We start from the raw sequence: 16,388 nt of genomic DNA, 5'->3' as shown, positions 1-16,388 counted from the left end.
TAGTTTTTGGCATATGGCTGTGCCTCATTGTACTGCATCTGCAGTAGCAATTTAACCAGCAGTTGGCATCACAGTGACACAACAAATTGTTACAAATTGGTCACTTCAAGAACAGCTTTGAAGCCAGGTGCCCCATAGTGTGCATTCCACTGACCCCAAACCGCCATCATTTGTAACTTCAGTGGTTCCAAATGAGAGCTCATTAGAGGACAGGGTGGAAGTCAGTTGTGTTCCTGATGAAAGCTCACTCACTCCAAGTGATAATGATGGCCACATGTGTTGGTTAGGAGGAGGCCAGTTGAGGACCTGCATCCAATCTGTCTGTGCACTAGATACACTGGATCTACACCTGGTCTGGGTTGCGATTTCATATGATGGCTGGAGCACTCTCATTATTATCCCATATGCCTGTCATGTTGCCATTCATGTACAGAATTGCTGAGGGTGTTTTCTAAATGAGTAATGCTTGTCCACATACCATAGCTGTAACACAACATGCTCTACAGACTGTTGACATGTTACCTTGGCCTGCTCAATTACCAGATCTGTCTTCATTAGAGCACATTGTTATTGGATGATAGCTCCAGCATCATCCACAAACCGCACTGACTGACCATGTGCAACAGGCATAGAACTCCATCCCACAAACTGACATCTGGCACCTGTACAGGCACAATGCATGCAGGTTTGCATGCTTGCTTTCAACATTCTGACAGTTACACCAGCTATTAATGTACCAGCATATCACATCTGCAATGGCTTATCTCGCACTTACGTTAATCTATGATCCTGCAATGTTAATCATTTACAAAAGTTACCTTGACAAATGTACTCCTGAAATTTCAATATCCTACAATAATTATCTACTGGTGTTGGAATTTTTTCCGTCAGTATATTTCCTTCCCAAAATCCTTCGTCACTACTTACGACTGTCATGCACAATAACACAACATACGTGCATTTTTATAAAACTGCAAATAGTTCTCTTTAAAGCAGTACAACATTCACGCTGTATGATTCACACCCCCTTTCCTCCCATATTAATGAATGATGATAATATTTGATTTAATTACACAAATGATAATTTTTTGAGGTATATGAGTAACATGTATTCCAATGGAAGCAGAAAACACACTTATTAAAAAGGAGCTTATATCTGCAGCAATCTAACACAACCTACAGTTCACAAATATATGTCTGTGGGTCTGCCTAAGAGACTACAAACTTTAAAGTAGTCTTAATTACCCTTTGATGTTTGTCAATTATGGTTAATTTGCTGAACACTCAAGTTCTGTCATTCTGTTCCTGTTTTGGTCATCCTGTCACCATATTTCTCAAACATTACTTTTTTATCTTTCTTTTGGAAAATATAACCGTCTGCAGCAGTTACAATAGTGTTTATTGACTACCTCTCTCTCTTTCTTATAAGCATAGCCTATGAGAGGTCACTAACTTGTTATCATCTTTTCTGTATTGTGGTTTTTGTGGCTAGGTATAGGATGATGAATATTGTTTTCACAAAAATTGAACAATGGACATAGTAGAACACCTGTCTCATTGAGCAGATTGGAATATGACAGCAGCCGTACTACTGAATGTATTATTGTAGTGGTCGTCAGTCCAAAGACTGCTCTGGTGCTGTTCTCCTCACTAGTCTTGTCCTCTTCAAGCGTCTTCATCTCCAGGTAACTATTTCAACATACATCCACTTGAACTTGCTTACTGTATTCATGCCTAGCCCTCCATCAACAACTTTAAACCTCACACTTCCCGCCATTACCAAACTGATGAATCTTTGATTTCTCAAGGAAATGTCCTATCAACAGATTCCTTTTAGTTGAGTTGTGCCACTGATGAATCTTTGATTTCTCAAGGAAATGTCCTATCAACAGATTCCTTTTAGTTGAGTTGTGCCATCAATTTCATTTTCTCCAATATGATGCAGTACCTCTTCACCAGTTATTCAATCTAGCATTCTTCTACAGCACAACATTTCAAAACCTTCTTTTCTCTTCTTGTCTAAACTGCTTATCATCTACACTTTGCTTCTGTACAAGACTACACTCCCAACAAACACCCATCAAGAAAGATTGCATTCGAGTCCGAGCTACCAGAGTTAGCAGTCACGCATACATGAAGTGTGCTTGTGAATGAACATTGCATGTGTGTGTTGTGTGTGTGTGTGTGTGTGTGTGTGTGTGTGTGTGTGTGTGTGTGTGTGTGTGTGTCCTTTTTGAAGAAGGCTTAGGCCAAAAGCTAAATATGTAACAGTCTTCCCATTGTGCCTGTCTGCAACTCAATGTGTAATCTTTACGGCGAGTAGCAATCTATCCTTTTCCGTACTTTGTTGATATTCCAACTGAAGTTTCCATTGTTTGATTTAACATTTAAATTTATATTTAATGTTAACAAATTTCTCTTTTTCAGAAGTGCTTTTCTTGCTATCACCAGTCTGCATTTTATATACTTCCTACTTCAGCCATTATCAGTCATTCTGGTGGCCAAATTGCAAAACTCATCTACTATGTTTAGTGTCTTATTTCCTAACTTACTTCATTCCACATTGTCTGGTCAATTTACCTACATTCCATTACCATTGTTTTACTTTTGTTGATGTTCAGCTTACATCATCTTTTCAAGACACTACCCATTCTGTTCAACTCATCTTACTAGTTTTATGTCATCTCTGACAGAATTACATTGTTATCGACAAACTTCAAAGTTTTTATTTCCTCTCCCTGAAATTTAATTTCTTTCCCAAATTTCACCACTGATTACAATTTTTACTACAAGCCATGGAATCCAGAGGAAGCTGGCCCACAGGCTGTGATGAAGGCGATGATTAGAGACAGACTCTCAATGAAGTAAGTATGCTTAGTTTTATTTCACAATTTATACAGTATGGTACACTGACTTTTACCTACACTATAATGAGAAATATTAATTATGTGGGTAACACGTGTATTATTTCTAATTCTGAATATATATATATATATATATATATATATATATATATATATATATATATATATATATATATATATATATATAAAAAACAAAGATTTCAAGACTTACCAAGCGGGAAAGCGCCGGCAGACACGCACAATGAACAAAACACACAAACACACACACAGAATTACTAGCTTTCGCAACCGATGGTTGCTTCTTCAGGAAGGAGAGGGAAAGACGAAAGGATGTGGGTTTTAAGGGTGAGGGTAAGGAGTCATTCCAATCCCGGGAGCGGAAAGACTTCCCTTAGGGGGAAAAAAAGGACAGGTGTACACTCGCACACACACATATCCATCCGCACATACACAGATGTATATATATTTTTCACTTTGCTTTGCATGTGGCAAGGGCCTTATCGACCACACAACTGGGCTACGGTCCTCTCACATTTCTTTCTGTCAAGTGTATTTGTTCATTTGATGCTGTTGTTCACCCTAGCTGTGTCCTTCTTACCACTTAATTCCGAATCTTCCTCATCCTTTAGTTCCATCTATCGTCCTGTCAAATGCTATTATGAGCAGTCTATTTTCCGTGATTCTTGTTAAATGGCCTGTCCAGGTCAACCTCCTCTTCTTTATATCGTTGATGATGTTATGGCATTTATTCAGTTCTCTTAATTCTTCATTTTTCTTATTGTCCATTCCATGTTATTTTCATCATATACTGGCCCAAAAATTTTTTTAGTAATATTTTTCTTTAAGATATTAACAGTTATTTTTCCATCTTTATTTCTAAATATCAATGCTTCACATCCGTATAATGTTGCTGGTGTGATAGTTGATTGATACAAGTGGATTCAGAAGTTAGTACTAAGTGATCTTTTCCTTAAGGTTTTGATAAAACTAGAAAGTGACTTGATCACTGTTGCTAGATGGGCGTCTATTTAATATCTGTTCCACTGCTGTTACTAAAATGACTCCCTTCGTACTTGAAGTGGTCATCTGTCATGAAAGTGAATCCATCTACAGCCAAAGGTGCATCACTTTGGATTTTCTTACTTATGATTAGATATTCTGTCTTTTCTTTAATAATGAAGAACCCCGTTTCCTCAGCCATTTTGTAATAATTTTGTATCATTCAGATTAATTCTGTTTTGCAACTACTTATTAATGCTACATCATCTGCAAAGACAAGTCTAGTAATGTTTACCTCCTGCATTTGGATCCTTTGTGGGTTAGCTTTACTACATTCTCTGTTTAATAAAATACATGAAACGGCACCTCCTTGTCTCAGTAAAGTGAACACCTTAAAATTTTCAGTTTCTACTACAGGTGTCCTTATACAACAAAGTTCTGTCTATACACATTTTAACTAATCTGATTATCTTTGATTGTATTTCAAATTCCTTTATTATATTTAGGACTGTGTGTTGGTGTATGCTCTCATAGGCCTTTTTGAAAACTAGAGATAATGTGTGGACATCTACATTAAATTCCCACAACTTCTCATATATTTGTCTGAGAGTGCAAACCACATTGGTAGTCACCAATTAGTACTTCAGTTATTGGGATCAGTCTGTTGCTAGGATTTTGTACGTGAGATCCAAAATTATTGCACATAAGTGGATCATTCTTCTTAAATACAGGGTATATAACAGTGGTTTTTCTGGTCTGCAGGTATGGTTTCTGTCTTCCAAAGTGCATCTATTAAAGAATGTAGTTCCAATTCCAGTTGTGGTCTTCTCCATGTATATCTGGTCTTCATCACATTCAATGTTATTCTTCAATTTCTTTATTGCTTGCTGTTTTTCATTTACTGATGGGGTCGTAACTTTTACATCAACTGTATCATGTTCCTCAAATTAAAAGTAAGGGGGCAAGGAATGGGGTCACTGAAAATATGGGATGGGACAATAATGCAGAGATATTCCAATCAGTCCCATGAATTCGGGACAAGATACTACATTCATAAATCAATAAATGGCTTAATAAAGAAATTCAAACAGTCAATAATCCAATATCATACCCCACAATCCAGACTCAGTGGCTATAAATTACATCTTTAAAATGCACAAGTGCACATAGGAGATAAGAATAATGATATGAAAGAAAAACTGTACAGTCAAATGGAACACACATACAACTCATTATAGACATAATGTAAACGTAATGTTAGGAGATTTTAACTCCAAAGTAGAAAGGAGGAAATTCAAAAAAACCAATCATTGGCAATTCCACGTTACACAAGGGAGGTTCAAATAATTGAGTACAATTTATATACTTTGCAATGACAAATGGTCTGACACTAAGCAGTGCAAAATTTCAACACAAACACATTCATTCAGGGCATGGATATCGCCAGATGGAGAATTAGTGAATCAAATTAATCATATAGGTATTCAATAAAGATTCCAAAACAGTATTAAAAGCATTAGAACACTTAAGGCTAACTGCGCAAACATCCCTGACTGGAGATGAAACTTGACATTAGATCAGAAAGTGAAGTATTGTATAACGCTACACTTGGATCACCAAACCAGGTTCAGATTTGATTTTAGGTAGTACATAACATGCTTGGCAACACTGCCAAAACTGGCTATTGACACAATTATTGCACTTAGACTGCAGGTATTTATCGTAAATGCTGTTGTTGTGGTCTTCAGTCTTGCGACTGGTTCGATGCAGCTCTCCATGCTACTCTATCCTGTGCAAGCTGCTTCATCTCCCAGTACCTACTGCAACCTACACCCTTCTGAATCTGCTTAGTGTATTCATCTCTTCGTCTCCCTCTATGATTTTTACCCTCCACGCTGCCCTCCAATACTAAATTGGTGATCCCTTGATGCCTCAGAACATGTCCTACCAACCATCCCTTCTTCTGTTCAAGTTGTGCCACAAACTTATCATCTCCCCAATCCTATTCAATACTTCCTCATTAGTTATGTGATCTACCCACCTAATCTTCAGCATTCTTCTGTAGCACCACATTTCGAAAGCTTCTATTCTCTTCTTGTCCAAACTATTTATCATCCATGTTTCGCTTCCATACATGGCTAAACTCCATACAAATTCTTTTAGAAACGACTTCCTGACACTTAAATCTATACTCGATGCTAACAAATTTGTCTTCTTCAGAAACGCTTTCCTTGCCATTGCCATTCTACGTTTATATCCTCTCTACTTTGACCATCATCAGTTATTTTGCTCCACAAATAAGTGTCTCATTTCATAATCTAATACCCTCGGCATCACCCGACTTAATTCGACTACATTCCATTACCCTCATTTTGCTTTTGTTGATGTTCATCTTACATCCTCCTTTCAAGACGCTATCCATTCCATTCAACTGGTCTTCCAAGTCCTTTGCTGTCTCTGATAGAATTACAATATCATCAATGAACCTCAAAGTTTTTATTTCTTCTCCCTAGATTTTAATACCTACTCTGAATTTTTCTTTTGTGTCCTTTACTGCTTGCTCAATATACAGATTGAATAACATCGGGGAGAGGCTACAACCCTGTCTCACTCCCTTCTAAACCACTGCTTCCCTTTCGTGTCCCTCGACTCTTATAATTGCCATCTGGTTTCTGTACAAATTGTAAATAGCCTTTCGGTCCCTGTATTTTACCCCTGCCACCTTTAGAATTTGAAAGAGAGTATTCCAGTCAACATTGTCAAAAGCTTTCTCTAAGTCTACAAATGATAGAAACGTAGGTTTGCCTTTCCTTGATCTTTCTTCTAAGATAAGTCGTAAGGTCAGTATTACCTCACATGTTCCAGTATTTCTACAGAATCCGAACTGATCTTCCCCGAGGTTGGCTTCTACTAGTTTTTCCATTCGTCTGTAAACAATTCATGTTAGTATTTTGCAGCTGTGACTTATTAAACTGATTGATTGGTAATTTTCACATCTGTCAACACATGCTTTCTTTGGGATTGGAATTATTATATTCTTCTTGAAGTCTGAGGGTATTTCGCCTGTTTCATACATCTTCCTGACCAGATGGAAGAGTTTTGTCAGGACTGCCTCTCCCAAGGTCGTCAGTAGTTCCAACGGAATGTTGTCTACTCCGGGGGCCTTGTTTTGACTCAGGTCTTTCAGTGCTCTGTCAAACTCTTCACGCAGTATCATATCTCCCATTTCATCTTCATCTACATCCTCTTCCATTTCCATAATATTGTCCTCAAGTACATCACCATTGTATAGACCCTCTATATACTCCTTCCACCTTTCTGCTTTCCCTTCTTTGCTTAGAACTGGGTTTCTGTCGAAAATACACAGTATTTATTATCGAAGGTGTTGTGGTATAACTGTGGGAACAAGTAAACAGGAAAAGGGGATGATTATCAAACTTTTCTCAATCCAAGAAAGATTTGCTGCTGGGAACTATTTTGGGTCAGTATAACGATGTAACTGAGCGCAGAAAAAACGAAAAAGACAATGTGACCAACAAGGTAGAGGCATGGAGAGAATAAGCTATGTCTGCTTTAAACAGATCACCAAACACTATTTGAAAGGTTCTTGTGGCGTAAAATATTAGAGTTAATAGCAACAAGCACATTGCAGTCAGTGGTTTGTTTTTTTTGACTGGTTTCATCAGGTAGTCTCTGAGCCTTAGTTCCCACTGCTCTGCAGTACTTTTCTCGAAACAAAACATCAACTTAAATGATATGTTATTTAATTCCAAGAGTGGGTTTTCCCTTTCACAGAACATGCGAGGAGCTCGTTGGATCTCATCATCATCAACCCCTGTGGAAACATCTGAATGTGCAGGAAACAATGTAATTCACATCACATATGGTTATTGCACACAGAATTATGCCCAACAGTGATTCAGAACACTCGTAAATGGTATGGTTTCAATTGTATGGAATGGTATGGTAATGCTTCTATAATTATCTTTAATGTAATGTAGAGAATGTAGTAACATACGGAAAAAAAATTACTGAATTGACATGGGTTCAAGTGATCTTCTGCACTGCAGTCCACAACACAACCTCTGAGCCACAAAAACTGAATGAAACAAAGTTATGTAGTTTGTATATTTCAACATAACTGCTTACGTTTTCTTTATGAATACAAGTGAAATTACTGTAGCAGTTTAAGGATGTGTTTGGTAGTCAACAATTTAATACGAATTGCATAGTTACTGCTCCCCAAGCGGAAAGAGAATATATAAGTGATGTTGAATCATTATTGGCTGCTGCCAAAATTCCCATACTTAACTGTTCACTGCAAATACTTTGAATTTTCCTTTCTTACACTACTGCTGAGTGTCTATAAAATGCCTTTGAACTAATTGCATAAATTGGTAGTCACCTCCCAAGAGCTGTTATGAGGTTGATCATTAAGTACACATAGTAGCTGGTAATATCCTTAACATAACCTTCCACATAAAAACAAGTATTTTGAGCATTAGCGGTGTGGGAATAGGATAGTCACATATTTGCTTGCCATTTTTTGTGTTAATAACAATTTTTATTATTATTTCAATTGGTATTTGCAAAAAAGAAGTTATGAATCGTAGTGTGACTATCAACTGATGATCAGAGCAGAACTTAACTTTGAACCGCAAATTTTCACCAGTCAAATGATATATATAAGATTAATGTATATACAATGCAGATTTCCAGGTGAATTTTGATCTAAGGTCATTTTCTGTCTAAACCTACGGTTAAATGCTGTACACAATTGGTCCTTGGGGTATAGATTGTGACACAGACCATATGTTAATCATATTAAAAATGAAAATAAAACTCAAAAGGAAACTAAATAGAAATAAATTGGAAATTACTAATCTTGATATAGGAAACATGGTGGAAAAAATACAAAAGAAAACTTTACAAAAGAAATGGAAAATAAGCTAACAAAAACTAGACTGACTAATATGGAACAAGAAGATGTCAAATGCAGATAGATACATCTGAAGAACATTATTTGAGAAGTAATTTCTGAAGATATACTAAGACGAATAGAATATAACAAAATTTGGTTTAACATAAAGTGCACAGAAAAAGTGCTGGAGAGAAGAAATGTGAGGAAATTATGGATTCAAGAAAGGATCTGTACGACACTGAAAGTAAGATGCGACAAAATCTGCCAGGAAACACAATGAGCCCTAAGATATGAGAAACAGGAATATAACAACAATACATTTAGAGAAACAGAGGATGATTCAAGTATTACACAACAAGGGTGGTAGGGGTTGACTAGGACAAGGTAAAGCAAATGGGGGAGAAGTTGTTGAGGTCCTAGAGAAATGTGGATAGGGTGTCCTTACCTTTGATCCAGAGAGCAAAGATGTCATCAATAAAGCTGAACCAGGGAAGGGGTTTAGGATTCTGGATTTTTAGGAAAGATTCCTCTAGATGGCCCATGAATAGGTTGGCACAGAATGGTGCCATAGGGTGCCCATAGCCGTACCCTGGATATGGATCCTAGATGTTGACCTCCACCTCACAGATGGCTACATCAGTACATCTGTCTATATTAAACCTACTAGCCACCAGCAATATCTCCACTTCCATACCAAGAAGTTCCTTCCATACAGCCTAGCCACCCGTGGCCGTCACATCTGCAGTGATGAGTAGTCCCTCTCAAAATATGCCGAGGGTCTCACTGAAGCCTTCACTGACTGTAATTATACTCCCAACCTTGTACAAAAACAAATCTCCTGTGCCTTATCCTTCCAGTCTCCCACCACCTTCCAAAGTCCCACGATCCGGCCACAGAGGAGCATTCCACTCATAACTCAGTACCACCCAGGACTGGAATTACATTCTCTGTCAGGTTTACAATTACCTCTTATCATGCCCTGAAATGAAAAATGTCCTGCCCACTATTCTTCCCAACCTCCCCACAATGGTATTCTGCCATCCACCAAACCTACACAATATACTCGTTCATCCATACAAAACTTCTACTCCCAATCCCTTACCTCATGGCTCATACCCCTGTAACAGACCTAGATGCAAGACCTGTCGCATAAATCTTCCCACCACCACCTACTCCGAAATTAGAATTATATTAATACCTTCAGCTGCTGACAGGCGTTGATATGTATCAACGGGGACAGGTAAAAATGTGTGCCCGACCAGGACTTGAACCCGGGATCTCCTGCTTACATGGCAAATGCTCTATCCATCTGAGCCACCGAGGGCACAGAGGGTAGTGTGACTGCAGGGACTCTCTCACGCATGCCTCCCATGAGACCCACATTCTCACCTTGTATGTCCATACACGACATTTGTAGTGTCCCACCCCAATACACTCATTACTCGTGGAAGACATTCTTAGCAAGTCCCGTACGAGTTTGGGGAATGTGTGTGCACCCGCACAGAAGGAGGTCGTGGTCAGTGTTGCCAGAACTATATACTTATATGGATATGGTGTCTGCTCTTTCGGACAGAACAGACACCATATCCAAATAACCACATACTCCAGTCTGGTAACTATCATCGTCTATCCCATCAAAGGCAGGGCTACCTATAAACCAGTCACGTGGTCTACAAGCTAGGCTGCAATCACTGTGCTGCATCCTATGTAGGCATGACAGCCAACAAGCTACCTGTGTGAATGAATGGCCACTGACAAATTGTGGCCAAGAAACAAGTGGACCATCCTGTTGCTGAACACGCTGCCAGATATGATATCCATTTCAATGACTGCTTCACAGCCTGGGACATATGGATCCTTCCCACTAACACTAGCTTTTCTGAATTGTGCAGGTGAGAACTTTCCCTGCAATACATCCTATGTTCCCATAACTCTCCTGGCCTCAATCTTCATTAGTCACTGTCCTCACCCATCCAGCCTCTTCCCTGTTCCCATCCCAGCAGCACGAGACAGCTGTCATTCCACCATCACACCCAGTCTTTTTATATCTCTCCTTTTTTGATACTTCCTCCCCTCCCCTCCCCCAACTATCCCCTGCCCTCTGTCTAACCTGCAGCACTTCACTGTGCACCACACCCATCATACTATCCCTCCCCCTCCCCACCCTAGCCTCCAACTTACCCCCACTCAGTCGCCACTCCCAATATGCACTGGTGCTGCTGTTTGCTGCAGTTTGGCTTCAGTTGCCAGAGATTTTGTGTGTGTGTGTGTGTGTGTGTGTGTGTGTGTGTGTGTGTGTGTCTCTGCACGCGTCCGTCATCTATTGTTGATGAAGGCCTTAATGGCCGAAAGCCTGTAAGAGTCTTTTTGTTGTGCGTATCTGCGACTCAGTATCTCCACTATATGGTGAGTAGCAACTTCCCTTTTCATAATATTGTTAAATTTCATTCTGGTTTTTCCACTGTTTGATTCATAATAGGTAGTAATAGATACCAATGACAGTGATTAAATGAAAGTTAGGATGACAATAAACGCAAAGGTGAAATGAATTCTCAGTAATGTTTCTTAGACAATGCCATGAAACACAACATGAGGATTGAAGGGAAAAAAAATCATTACCTCCTCCCAAATGTGGTTTCCCAGGTGTGGTGCATTAGCACTTGCCAAAAGTCCACAACTGCATCTACACAGCATTTTCTTAGGTTTCCTCATAGTCTTTTACCTAAAACCTCTCCATCAGGATACTTGGTTGCTGTTTTACGTTCTTATTAAATAATGACCTCATTACAGTTTATGTTCCCCTAGAACATCTGTAATGGGCACTTCTATGTCGCCTTCACTCCCAGCAGTTTAGATTTTCATCTGGTCTTCTGTTTTATAATTATGATGAATTTAATTTCTGTAATTTCATTCACTCATTCACTCATACACAAGCCATGATGATGATGAAGAGCCTTCAGGAATGTGACAGCAGTCATGTTATAGATTGACAGAGGCATAAGCAGTCACTGGAGGCTACGCTTGTAAAGTATGCTAACATCAAAATACAGATAGTGGTAACAAATGAAGGTAATTACTAAGCGCACACGCACACACACACACACACACACACACACACACACACACACACACACACACGTGTGTGGGAAGTATTAGAAGGGATGCAAGTACAATGTTCCTCATTTTCAGGCTTGATGGTACATAGTTGAAGCCCCGGTGACACCAATGATTAAGTTGTTCCGGTCCAAGATGATACTAACTGTTGATGGAGGTACACCTCTGCATCTGGTCCCTGGAGGTGGTCAGAAGATTAGGTGCATACATGGATATGGTATGGGAAATCTTGGAGTGTACTAGGTTTAGGGGTGATGTCTGTCTTTGAAGGCCTTAGCAAGACTTCCAGCATACTGGGTAAGGCACTGCTTGTCTCTAAATTTGTGCCATTTATGGGTAAACATAATTGTTATGGACTCAGCATTTGGTGGTTTGTAACCCATCTATAACATGGCACTCTGAACCATCATCCCTCTGTCAGTGCTGTACACACAATGTATAATTAATTTGTAAAATAAAATGTAATAAAATAAAAGCACAGGGTGAAATTGATGAACTTACCCAGCAACTCCAGCTTCTGGTGTTCTCATGAAACTAGCATTTTCATTTGGTACAGGACTTTTCACCTCTTGTTTCAGCTGACCAGCACCTGGGAACACCCTCACTCCACCTGCTTGATTAGTTTTCGCAGCAGCTGTTTTACCTACATGGAAAGATAAATGAATTATTGATAATGTAACTGTTAAAATTCTCTGACTCCTAAAATGAAAAAGTAAACTTAATCTGATGAAAAAACAGATGCAATATTTAATGCAGAATCCATCATTAGGCACAAAATTATTTGCTAACACCAACACTGTTAGTTGTCCAATGTCGTTTAGTCCAGTACAACAAGTCAACTGACTTGAGTAAAAACCCTAAGAGAATTTGATCATATCTAAAATCAATAAGGAGGTCAAAATCATCTATTCATTCTCTCAGCAACCATACTGGCACAAAAATGGATCCCTATCAGGTAGGACTGATAGAGGAGAGAGAGAAGATCCAATGAAGAGCAGTGCGTTTCATCACGGGATCATTTAGCTGCCAAGAGAGTGATATGAAGATGCTAAACAAATTCCACTGGTTGATGTTACAAGAGAGATGTTGTGCATCATGGAGAGATTTACCACTGAAATATCGATACAGCACTTTTCAGGAGGAATCTAATAACATATTATTTCCCCTTGCATACATCTCGCATATTGACCCCGTGGAGAAAATTTGAAAATGTAAACCCAATACAGAGGCTTACCGACAATTTTTCCGCCAGCTTCACACCAAAGAGGATGTATACAGAAGTCAAGAGGTATATAGTATAAAGATACACACAACTATGTAGGATGAAAAGATGTGTGAATGGCTAAAGAGGAAAGGGAAAGGGAAAGAGGAGAAGACTGAAAAGTAAATGGGAGTGAGGTTGGTTAACGTAGGTTCAGTCCAGGGGGATGGCAGGATGAAAGGATGGATGTGTTGGAATGCAAGTTCCCATCTCCGCAGTTCTGAGGGACTGGTGTTGGGTGGGAGAAGCCAAATGGCACGTATGGTGTAGCAGCTTCCTAGGTCCCTAGAATTATGCTGGAGGGTATGCTCTGCTACTGGGCATTGGACATTTCCTAGCCAACAGTTTGTCTGTGCCTGTTCATGCGCTCAGCCAGTTTAGTTGTCGTCGTACCAATGTCAAAGGCTGTGCAGTGCAGGCATGTCAGATGATAAATTATGTGTGTTGTTTCACATGTGGCCCTGCCTTGAATTGTGTATGTTTTACCAGTAGCGGGGCTGGAGTAGGTGGAGGTGGTTGTGGGGGGGGGGGGGGGGGGGGGGATGTATGGGGCAGGTTTTGCAGTGGGGTCGGTTACAGGGGTAGGAACCGCTGGGTAGAGAAGGTGGTATGGGAATATTGTAGGGTTTCACAGGGATGTTACGGAGGTTAGGGGGTGACGAAAGGCAACTCTGGGTGGTGTGGGGAGAATATTGTCAAGGGATGATCTCATTTCAGGGCTTGAGTTGAGAAATTCATATCCCTGGCGGAGTAATTTGTTGATGTATTCGAGGCCAGGATAATATTGGGTGACAAGGGGGATGCTTCTGTGTGGTCTGGGGGTAGGAACATTGTTGTTGGACAGGGAGGAATGTATTGCTCGGGAGATCTGTTTGTGGATAAGATCTGCAGGATAGTTGCAGGAGAGGAAAGCATTGGTCAGGTTATTTGTGTAATTGTTGAGGGATTCATCACTGGAGCAGATACGTTTGCCACGAATACCTTGGCTGTAGGGAAGGGAGCGTTTGATGTGGAATGGATGGCAGCTATCAAAGTGAAGGTACTGTTGTGAAACTTCCTGGCAGATTAAAACTGTGTGCCGGTCCGAGACTCGAACTCAGGACCTGGGACCTGGTAGAGCACTTGCCCGCGAAAGGCAAAGGTCCCGAGTTCGAGTCTCGGTCCGGCGCACAGTTTTAATCTGCCAGGAAGTTTCATATCAGCGCACACTCCACTGCAGAATGAAAATCTCATTCTGGAAACATCCCCCAGGCTGTGGCTAAGCCATGTCTCACAATATCCTTTCTTTCAGGAGTACTAGTTCTGCAAGGTTCACAGGAGAGCTTCTGTAAAGTTTGGAAGGTAGGAGATGAGGTACTGGCAGAAGTAAAGCTCTGAGGACAGGGTGTGAATCGTGCTTGGGTAGCTCAGATGGTAGAGCACTTGCCCGCAAAAGGCAAAGGTCCCGAGTTCGAGTCTCGGTCAAGCACACAGTTTTAATCTGCCAAGAAGTTTCATATCAGTGCACACTCCGCTGCAGAGTGAAAATCTCATTCTAAAGGTACTGTTGTTTGTTTGTGTCCAGACCACAAAGTTGTCATCTATAAACCTATACAAGGCCAGGGGAAGCAGCTGTTGGATCTTCAGGAGAGGCTCTTTCATGCGGCCCATGAAGAGGTTGGCACAGGATGGAGCCATTCTGGTTCCCATGGCCGTTCCCCTGATTTGTTTGTAGGTATGTATGGCAGCATAGGAAAGTCAAAAACTGATCTTTGCTGTCCATCGGGCCAGGCACGTGCAGGAATTATTAGCTTCCTAGTGTGAACAGGCAGCTTCAGTATCAAACAAAGGACGAGGATAAAGACTGCAACTGACAGAGCGCACGAAGAAGTTTTTTTTATCCACATGGTGGCATAAGGTATTGCCACAGACTATGCGATCAGCCAGATAAGTGTATTTCGCATCTTGCGTCAACATAAATGCCACTTATTTCATCAATCACCCCACAGGCACTGAGGACATGATTTCAAACATCATATAAGATTTCATCTGTTTCCTCTACAGAACTTGAGGTGTGACACGACGTTTTTATGTGTGCTCTTTACCGATGATGCAACATTTACGTAATGCGGCAATGTAAATTTACGCAATGTGCATTAGTGGGTAGCTAATATACAAACCGGCTTTATCAAGTACAACACCATCAACTATGGAGAATTCACGTATAGTGCAGCACCATATGAAATTCCACTGCAGGACCCTACTTGATCTCTTGCCTGTTAAATGGAAATTCAAAGGCACACTTTCTTATAAACATTCACACTGTTCTGGAAGAGGTACAACTTCACAAGCAAAAGTGTATGTGGTTCCAACACGAAGGCTTCCCAGCTCACTCTTCCTGTGTTGCAATGCAAATAATTAATTAAATGTTTCTTTATCATTGGATAGGATGGAATCCAGCAATACTATGACGAGCTAGGTCCCCTGATTTGACTGCTCTTGATTTCTTTCGATGGGAGCTTTGAAAAATTCAGTCTATCATGAAACCCCAACTATGCCAGATGATACATGCCATCAAATTGCTGCAGCATGCAAGGGTATATCATCCTATGCAGCTTCATCTGTTCAGCTATCTCTCAAATGGTGACTGCAAAAAAATGGTTCAAATGGCTCTGAGCACTACGGGACTTAACATCTGTGGTCATCAGTCCCCTAGAACTTAGAACTACTTAAACCTAACTAACCTAAGGACATCACACACATCCATGCCCAAGGCAGGATTCGAACCTGCGACCGTAGCAGTCGCGCCGTTCCGGACTGAGTGCCTAGAACCGCTGGACCACCGCGGCTGGCCTGGTGATTGCAAATGTGCCTTGCAGTCGATGGTTAACATTTTTGAGCACATGCTTAAGTAAAGTGTAAAACTATGCTATCAGAACAGTATAATTTTTTGGATGACATGTTGTCCATAATTTTGAATAACATATTTAATTTATTTAAGGTGTATTCAGTCTAATTACAATTTCAAATAGTACCTATAGGCATATTTGTCTGACAGCAGGTGTATTACCTTAAAGAAGCACTCAATTGCCTCCAGGCAAAGAGAGGTCAGCATTGTTTTTCCAAATATAAGAAGGTTAATGCTGCAGTTTCTTTTTCTCTATGAATAGGATAGTTTATGACTAGGAAGTATGAATGACCAATGCTCTGTTTTGGCTTTGACAAGTAAGCAGCAACAAGGAGAATTTAA

At 40.1% G+C, this 16,388-nt stretch overlaps 1 protein-coding gene across 1 annotated transcript in view; it reads right to left on the bottom strand.

The window, feature by feature from the left end:
* The window catches only part of LOC126271956 (unconventional myosin-Ie-like), a 379,140-nt gene that overhangs the window by 30,709 nt on the left and 332,043 nt on the right, over positions 1 to 16,388 (bottom strand). Inside the window, exon 22 of the mRNA XM_049974395.1 lies at positions 12,400 to 12,541. Within this exon, the coding sequence (XP_049830352.1) occupies positions 12,400 to 12,541 (142 nt within the window). The remainder of the gene's footprint in view (positions 1 to 12,399; positions 12,542 to 16,388) is intronic.

This window comes from Schistocerca gregaria, chromosome 5 (genome assembly GCF_023897955.1).
Source record: "Schistocerca gregaria isolate iqSchGreg1 chromosome 5, iqSchGreg1.2, whole genome shotgun sequence".
NCBI lineage: Eukaryota > Metazoa > Arthropoda > Insecta > Orthoptera > Acrididae > Schistocerca > Schistocerca gregaria.
The sequence above is the reverse complement of the archived record's forward strand: the minus strand, read 5'-3'. Positions and strand labels throughout refer to the sequence as shown.